Source organism: Gekko japonicus, unplaced genomic scaffold (genome assembly GCF_001447785.1).
Source record: "Gekko japonicus isolate JY-2015 unplaced genomic scaffold, Gekko_japonicus_V1.1 scaffold2739, whole genome shotgun sequence".
Classification (NCBI taxonomy): domain Eukaryota; kingdom Metazoa; phylum Chordata; class Lepidosauria; order Squamata; family Gekkonidae; genus Gekko; species Gekko japonicus.
In genome coordinates this window covers 186832-195743 of record NW_015170356.1, presented here as the reverse complement: position 1 = coordinate 195743, position 8912 = coordinate 186832, and the positions used below count along the sequence as shown (strand labels likewise).

The 8912-nt window shown below is 51.4% G+C and overlaps 1 protein-coding gene across 1 annotated transcript in view; it reads right to left on the bottom strand.

The window, feature by feature from the left end:
• The window catches only part of LOC107116307 (kelch-like protein 35), a 23162-nt gene extending 14848 nt beyond the window's left edge, over positions 1 to 8314 (bottom strand). Inside the window, exons 1-2 of the mRNA XM_015418210.1 lie at positions 7431 to 8314; positions 970 to 1154 (exon numbers count right to left, since the gene is read on the bottom strand). Coding sequence (XP_015273696.1) covers positions 970 to 1154; positions 7431 to 8314 — 1069 coding nt within the window. The remainder of the gene's footprint in view (positions 1 to 969; positions 1155 to 7430) is intronic.
• Positions 8315 to 8912: the final 598 nt, after the last annotated feature.

Genomic DNA, 8912 nt, shown 5'->3' with positions numbered 1-8912 from the left:
TTCTTCTTCTTTTACCTCACAGGGTGTCTGTTGTGGGGAGGGGAAAGGGAAGGAGTTTGTAAGCCACTCTGAGACTCCCTTGGGTAGTGAAGGGCCATGGGGTATAAATCCAATCTCTTCTTCTTCTTCTTTTACCTCACAGGGTGGCTGTTGTGGGGAGGGGAAGGGAGAGGAGTTTGTAAGCCACTCTGAGACTCCCTTGGGGAGTGAAGGGTGAGGTATACATCCAATCTCCTCCTCCTCCTCCTCCTCCTCCTCTATGTTTTCAATTAAATAAAATGAATAAATACATCTACGGGAGCTTTCCAATGTAAGACGCTGCTGCAGAAATTGGCATCCCTGTGTCAGACTCTGCTTCCCTTAATAAGTCGAATCACTCAGCCCTAACCCCACATTTCTTTGACAGCAATAGGCAGTAAGGTGGAGCTGTGTCAGAAGAATGCATAGCACGATCCTACATGTTATGGGAGACAGGATGGGAACTCAGGCATGCCATTTTCTGCAACAGTCATAAGAACATAAGAGACGCCAATGTTGGATCAGGCCAACGGCCCATCCAGTCCAACACTCTGTATCACACAGTGGCCAGAAATACCAGGTGCCACCAGGAGGTCCACCAGTGGGGCCAGGACATTAGAAGCCCTCCCACTGTTGACCCCCCCCCCAAGCACCAAGAAGACAGAGCATCCCTTGCCCCAGAGCCCCTATCTATACCTTGTGGCTAATAGCCACTGATGGACCTCTGCTCCAGATGCTTATCTAATTCCCTCTTGAAGCCGTCCATGCTTGTAGCCGCCACCACTTCCTGTGGCAGTGAATTCCAAGTGTTAATCACTCTTTAACAGTCCCGAGTCAAGTCAACGTGAAGCCCCACGCTCTGTCAGCCTGGCTGTTTCCGCTGGAGCACCCGAGGAGTCATTGACACCTAGAAAGCAGACCAGGAGGGGATTAACTCCCCAGTCACTTCACCTGAGATGTACACGTCGTTCTTCAGAGCGCAGGCGGCAAACTCCGATTTGATGCACCCCGGCATGCTGGCGAGCGGCTTCCACTGCCCACTCGCAGGATGGAACATGTCCACGAAGGGGAGTTTCAGAAGACCCTTTCTATCACAGCCTCCGATCACCACTATCATCTCGGCTAGTTCCGTGAACCTGGCAAGAGGGGGGGAAACGGGCGAGACTGTAGTATGTTCATGCGATGAACACGTGAAGCTGCCTTATACTGAATCGGATCCTTGGTCCATCAAGGCCAGTATTGTTGACTCAGATTGGCAGTGGCTCTCCGGGGTCTCAGGCAGTTTTCTTTCCCATCCCCTACTGCCTGGTTCTTTCAACTGGAGATGTCAGAGATTGAACCCTGGACCTTCTACATGCCAAACAGATGTTCTACCACTGAGCCACAGCCCCTGTCTATGCCTCTCCGGGGTCTCAGGCGGAGGTCTTTCACACCACGTCCTGCCTGGTCCTTTCAACTGGAGATACCAAGGATTGAACCTGGGACCTTCTGCATGCCAAACAGATACTCTGCCACTGAGCCACAGGACTCTTCTCATGGCTCTCCAAGGGTTTCAGAATAAGGTCTTTCACACCACCTACTGCCTGGTCCTTTCAACTGGAGATACCAAGGATTGAACCTGGGACCTTCTGCATGCCAAACAGATGTTCTACCACTGAGCCACACACCCTTTCTATGCCTCTCCGGGGTCTCAGGTGGAGGTCTTTCACACCACGTCCTGCCTGGTCCTTTCAACTGGAGATACCAGGGATTGACCTGGGACCTTCTGCATGCCAAGCAGATACTCCGCCACCGAGCCATTGTGGTCTTTCCCATCACCTCCTGCCTGGTCCTTTTAACTGGAGATGCCAGGGATTGAACGTGGGGCCTTCTGCATGCCCAGCAGGTGCTCTGCCACTGAGCCACATCCCCTCGCCATACATTGCTCACAACCTGTTCTCAGCTGACCAATAAGGTGTCTCTGGGATCCTAAAGTAATACTCATTAGGTAAGAAATAGTAAATGCAGGGCTATTTTTGGGCAGGAACGCACAGGAACGGAGTTCCGGCTGGCTCCCGAGTTGGCCACGCCCAGCAGGAACTCATTAGCATAATAGGCCACACCCAAGAGCAGACACTCATTAGGATTGGCTACATTAGGGGTGTGTGGCCTACCATGCAAAGGAGTTCCTGCTACAAAAAAGCCCTGGGTTTTGACAACAAACAAGGTAAACAGAATAAGAAGCAAAAGGTGGGTGTGGCTGGATGAGCACACTTCTGGGAACATGGGAATGCGGCCTAATAGGCTAATGAGCTGTGCTGTCAGGGGTGTGGCCTAATAGGCTAACGAGTTTCTGCTGTTGGGTGTGGCCAATTATGCTAATGAGTTCCTGCTGGGCTTTTTCTACAAAAAAAGCCCTGAGTAAATGAAAAGGAACAGGATTATTAAATAAAAGGTTTTACTTAATGTATTATTTACTGTACAGATTGCTCTAGGATACAGAGAGAGAGAGAGAGAGAGAGAGAGTGTACAAAAAGACAGAGAGAGAGAGAGCGAGAGAGAGAGAGAGAGAGAGAGAACGAACAGAATCAGAAGGACTCCCCAGACAAGGAACGTGGTGAAATTCACTATCAAATAAGTAGAAATAAGATACACATTATCTAGGAATAAGCCCCTCTGAATGCAGTGAGACTGTCTCTCAAAAAAAATACTAAACAGAAAAAAATAGTTATTTCTGCTCACCCCAAAACAAAACAAAAAAAAACAGCCCCCCCAAAAAACAGAACAAAGACAACCCCCCCAAAATAGAACAAAAAACAACCCCCCAAAGAAACAAAACAAAACAACAACCCCTTCCCCAAGCTCCCAAGCTAAAGCGTCTTAATGTCGAAGGGAAACTGGGGAGATGTGAAAAGTTGGTTGTGTCCTCCATGGAGAGAAGGGGCATTAACCAAATCCCCCCCCCAAGTTTTCCTGAGACTGTCCCTGCAGTCCCCGTTTCCTTTCCCCTGCCAGAGGAGACTTTAAATTTCTTAAACTGCCACTAGAATATCATCATAGCAATATAATGTTATTTCAAAAAGTGTACCGGGTTCTCAGATTTAATTTTTAAGGTAAGTAAATCTCTAAATCCCATTTTATTGGGGAGACATAAGGGGAAAGGAAATGGAATGGAACAGAGATTTTAAAAAGAAGAGGAGGAGGAGAACGAGGTTGGATTTATACCCCACCCTTCACTGCCCGAAGGAGTCTCAGAGCGGCTTACAAACTCCTTTCCCTTTCCCTCCCCACAACAGACACCCTGTGAGGTAAAAGAAGAAGAGGAGTTTGGATTTATACCCCGCCCTTCACTCCCCAAAGGTGTCTCAGAGCGGCTTACAAACTCCTTTCTCTCCCCCTCCCCACAACAGACACCCTGTGAGGTAAAAGAAGGAGAAGAAGAGTTTGGATTTATACCCCGCCCTTCACTCCCCAAAGGAGTCTCAGAGCGGCTTACAATCTCCTTTCCCTTCCCCTCCCCACAACAGACACCCTGTGAGGTAAAAGAAGGAGAGGACATTGGATTTATACCCCACCCTTCACTGCCCGAAGGAGTCTCAGAGCGGCTTACAAACTCCTTTCCCTTCCCCTCCCCACAACAGACACCCTGTGAGGTAGGTGGGGCTGAGTGAGCTCTTTCGAGGACTGCCCTTGAGAGAACAGCTCTGAGAGAACTTGTGACTGACCCAAGGTCACACCAGCAGCTGCATGTGGAGGAGTGGGGAATCAAACCCGGTTCTCCCTGATAAGAGTCCGCACTCCTAACCACTGCACCAAACTGGCAACCCTGATTGGGAAGCACTTAGAAGTGACAAAAGTCTCTCTCTCTCTCATCTCTTTCAAGCATCCTGTCCCAGGAAAATGTCAGATAAAAGATTCCCCCTGTTCCCCTGTCTAAGTCCACTGAAGAAGAGAAAGAGAAGAGAGAGAAGAGATTGGGTTTATACCCCGCCGTTCACTCGGAGTCTCAGAGCGGCTTACAGTCTCCTTTCCCTCCCCCTCCCCACCACAGACACCCTGTGAGGCAGGTGGGGCTGGGAGAGCTCCCTCGAGGACTGCCCTTGAGAGAACAGCTCTGAGAGAACTTGTGACTGACCCAAGGTCACACCAGCAGCCGCAAGTGGAGGCGTGGGGGAATCAAACCCGGTTCTCCCACATGAGAGTCCGCGCTCCTAACCGCTACACCACAATGGCCCTCAAAGAAAGGTGAGAATTCATTCAGAGGAACTGATCCACATGGACCCCTGGATTCCCACCCTCACCGCTTCCTCTCTCGTCAACCCTGAGCACGGGGGCTTATTTTTTATGCTGGCTGGAGTGGGAAAACTGCCTGGAAAACTAGCACGAGTTGACTGCCAGATTATTGTGGACGGGCTTGGCCTAAAGCACTTAATCTAGTGGGAACCAGAGCCTAAGGACTGCTCACGTTCCTCCACATGAGTTCATTGTTAGGAGACAGGCTCCGAAGATCTATGTGAGCTTGGAGAAGGTGAGGGGGGAGGAAGGTGTGTGTGCATAGGAAGACACACCAGTTGTAGGATCCTTGGTGCTTGGGGGGCCACGGAGGGAGGGCTTCTGGAGTTCTGGCCCCACTGGTGGACCTCCCGAAGGCACCTGGGTTTTGGCCACTGTGTGACACAGAGTGTTGGACTGGATGGGCCATTGGCCTGACCCAACAGGGCTTCTCTCTTATATTCTTATGTCTGGGACAGCGATGCTCTGACTTCTTGGTGCTAGGGGGGCCACGGTGGGAGGGCTTCTGGAGTTCTGGCCCTGCTGGTGGACCTCCTGAAGGCACCTGGGTTTTGGCCAGTGTGTGACACGGAGCGTTAGACTGGATGGGCCATTGGCCTGATCCATCATGGCTTCTTTTTATGTTCTTATGTCTGGGGGCAGTGATGCTCTGACTTCTTGGTGCTAGGGGGGCCACGGAGGGAGGGCTTCTGGAGTTCTGGCCCTGCTGGTGGACCTCCTGAAGGCACCTGGGTTTTGGCCACTGTGTGACACAGAGTGTTGGACTGGATGGGCCATTGGCCTGATCCAACAGGGCTTCTCTCTTATGTTCCTATGTGGGGCTGTGGGATCCTTGGTGCTTGGGGGGCCACGGAGGGAGGGCTTCTGGAGTTCTGGCCCTGCTGGTGGACCTCCTGATGGCCCCTGGGTTTTGGCCACTGTGTGACACAGAGTGTTGGCCTGGATGGGCCATTGGCCATATCCAGAACCTAAAAAAGGTTAGTCAAATGCAAAAGAGGGCCAACAATAAAAGCTTAATATATGAAATATATAAAAAGATACATGTATTTACTGAAGAAAGATTTTAAAAATTATATATAAGGGCCCAATTACACCACATGTACAAATAACAGACTTCACGTTCCTGGGATCCCAGATCACCGCAGACTGTGATGGCAGCCACGAAATTAAAAGACGCCTGCTCCTTGGGAGGAAAGCGATGGCGAACCTAAACAGCATGATAAAAAGTAGAGACATCACCCTGCCAACAAAAGTCCGCATGGTCAAAGCAATGGTATTCCCAGTAGTCATATACGGCTGCAAGAGTTGGACTATAAGGAAGGCCGAGCGCCAAAGAATAGATTCTTTTGAACTATGGTGCTGGAGAAGACTCTTGAGAGTCCCTTGGACTGCAAGGAGATCACATCAGTCAATCCTAACAGAAATCAACCCTGACTGTTCCCTGGAAGGCCAGATAATGAAACTGAAGCTCAAATACTTTGGCCACCCAATGAGAAGGGAGCACTCCCTGGAGAAGACCCTGATGCTGGGAAAGATTGAAGGTCAAAGAAGACGGGGACGGCAAAGGATGAGATGGTTAGACAGTGTCATAGATGCAACGAACATGAAAGTGAGCCAACTTCAGACGACGGCGGAAGACAGGAGGGCCTGGCGTGATCTGGTCCATGGGGTCGCGAAGAGTCGGACTCGACTGTGCGACTGAACAACAACAACAAATAACAAATTATAACACAGAAGGGCTGATAGATTTGACCTGATGCGTTTTGGCCTGGAAAGGTCTTCTTCAGAGGTCAAATATGATGAAGATGGGTCATTGGCCTGATCCAACAGGGCTTCTCTCTTATGTTCTTATGTACCCTGGCTCTTTTCTGTTTGTGAGCAAAGCAGGCTGAGAGAAGCAGCATTATGTAAAGCACCGATTAGGGTTGCCAACCTCCAGGTGGAGCCTGGAGACCTCCCAGAATTACAACTGATCTGCAGGCCACAGAGATCAGTTCCTCTGGAGAAAACAGCTGCTTTGGAGGGTGGACAGAATGGCCATATAGCCTGCCGAGGTCCCTCCTGCCCCAGACCCCACTCTCCTCCGGCTCCACCCACCCTCAAATCTCCGAGAATTTCCCAGTCTGAAGCTGGCAACCCTACATCCCCGGTCTGAGAATTGCAGGAGCATGACACCGTGTGTTAGCAGTGCGATGTGACTGTGAAGAAAGCTAATGCTATCTTAGGGTGCATTAACAGAAGCCTTGTGTCCAGATCACGGAAGGGGGTCGTTCCGCTCTATTCTGCTATGGTCAGGCCACACCTGGAGTCCCGTGTCCTGTTTTGGACACCACATTTTAGGAAGCATGTCGACAAGCTCGAGCATGTCCAGAAGAGGGCAACCAGGGTGGTGAGAGGGTTGGAATCCAAGTCTTACGAGGAAAGGCTGAAAGAGTTGGGTCTGTTCAGCCTGGGAAAGAGAAGGCTTAGAGGGGACATGATTCCCCTCTTCAAGTATCTGAAGGGCTGTCATGTAGAAGAAGGAGCAGATCTATTCTCTCTTGCTCTGGATTGCAAGACTAGAACTAATGGGTGGAAATGACAAGGGAGTCGTTACCGGCTAAATATCAGGAGGAACTTCCTAACCGTAAGAGTGGTTGAGCAATGGAACAGTCTGGCTCGGGAGGTGGTGGAGGCTCCTTTGCTGGACGTTTTCAAGCGGAGGCTGGACGACCATCTTTCGGGTATGTTGTAGGCAATGTTCCCTCTAAGCTGTGGAGTCTTTTGAGCAACAATTCTACTTTGTGAGCTCCTGGCATTAAAGCTGTGAGCAAGTCATTTGCCTACTGCACAAATTAGTTTGCTCTGGAGCCCTCCTTCCTGAGCTAAGACAAAAATATGTGAGCCGGAGGCTAAAAAAACTGTGAGCTAGCTCACACTAACTCAGTTTAGAGGGAACACTGGTTGTAGGTCTGTAGGGCTCTCTTTCAGCTATGCTCCTGCAGAGTGCAGGGGGTTGGACTAGATGACCTGCAAGATCCCTTCCAACTCTAAGATTCTGTGATTCTATGTCTAATGAACAGCAGTGTATAGGTTACAACAATGAGAATAATAATACATGAAGCAGACTCGCATTGATGGATAAATATTCACACGTTTACCTTCTTGGTTGAGACCACGGAGAGCCGACCTCATTGCCTAGGAGGCAACCCTTCCGGGCTTCTTGCATCAAAGGAAGACACTCCCTGGACGCCCGGATGAGCTTGTCCGTCTCCACCTTCTCCACGAAGTAGCAGGGGTCCAAGAGAGGGAGACGGACACACTCCAGTAGATCCCTCAAGGCCCCTCGGCGTGTGGCCGCATCCCGGCGCACCCATCGCATGGCAGCCTCAAAGACCACTTCCTCTTTCGGAACAGCCAACCGCTCGTCTGCCAGGTACTCGGCGAGCTCCCCGGCCTCCAGGTCCAGGAATTCCTCACGGCGCGACACCTCCACAAAGCCGTCCAGCACCACTCTCTTGCTCTTCTCCGCCAGGGACGGGATGGAGAAGGTGTCGGCGAACCGCCTGAGGCCCAAGCAGTTGGAAGGGTGGAGGTGACCTTCCAAAAAGTCAACGCAGGCTTCCTGGAGTTTGGGGATCTGAAGCAGGTTGGACAGCTCCAAGATCCCTTCCACGTTGTCTTCTCGGACGACCACGTTCCTCCCGTACATGTAGTCCAAGACGAGGCCCATGGCGGGTGCAGGGATCTTCCGGAGGTCGACGACGTCTTGGCGGCCTTCTTTCGGGCCGCCGGCGAACATCGCCCGAAAATACGCGCTGTTGGCAGATAGAGTGGCGCGGTGGCACGGGAACTCCTGCCCGTCCATGGCTAGCACCACGTCAGTGAAGATGCCCTCCCGCCGATAGGAGTCCAGGGCCTGGAGGATCTGCTCAGCGTGGCAGAGCATCGCGGGGAGCTTTTCTCGGCTCAGGTCCAGAGAGGGGTTTCTACCGGCACCGTGATTCGTTGCATAGCCGGAGTCTTCTTTCGCTCGCCGGTGCATCCTGAGTCGGAACAGAAATACGTCAAAAGGGCCCTGCTGGGTCAGACCCAGAGATCCTCTAGTCCGACACTGAGAGCCAGTGTGGAAAAGAAGAAGAAGAGGAGGAGGAGGAGGGGGAGGGGGAGGGGGAGACAAAGAAGAAGAAGGAGAAGAAAAAGGAGGAGGATGAGAAGATTGGATTTATACCCTACCCTTCACTCGAAGTCTCAGAGCGGCTTACAAACTCCTCTCCCTTCCCCTCCCCACAACAGACACCCTCTGAGGTAGGTGGGGCTGAGAGACCTCTGAGAGAACTGTTGAAGAAGAAGAAGAGGAGGAGGAGGTGGTGGAGGAGGAGGAGGATGAGATTGGATTTATACCCCGCCCTTCACTTCGAGTCTCAGAGCAGCTTACAAGCTCCTTTCCCTTCCCCTCCCCACAACAGACACCCTGGGGGGGGGGCTGAGAGAACTCTGAGAGAACTGTTGAAGAAGAAAAAGAGGAGGAGGAGGAGGAGGAGGAGGAGGAGGAGATTGGATTTATACCTCGCCCTTCACTTGGAGTCTCAGAGCGGCTTACAAACTCCTTTCCCTTCTCCTCTCCACAACAGACACCCTGT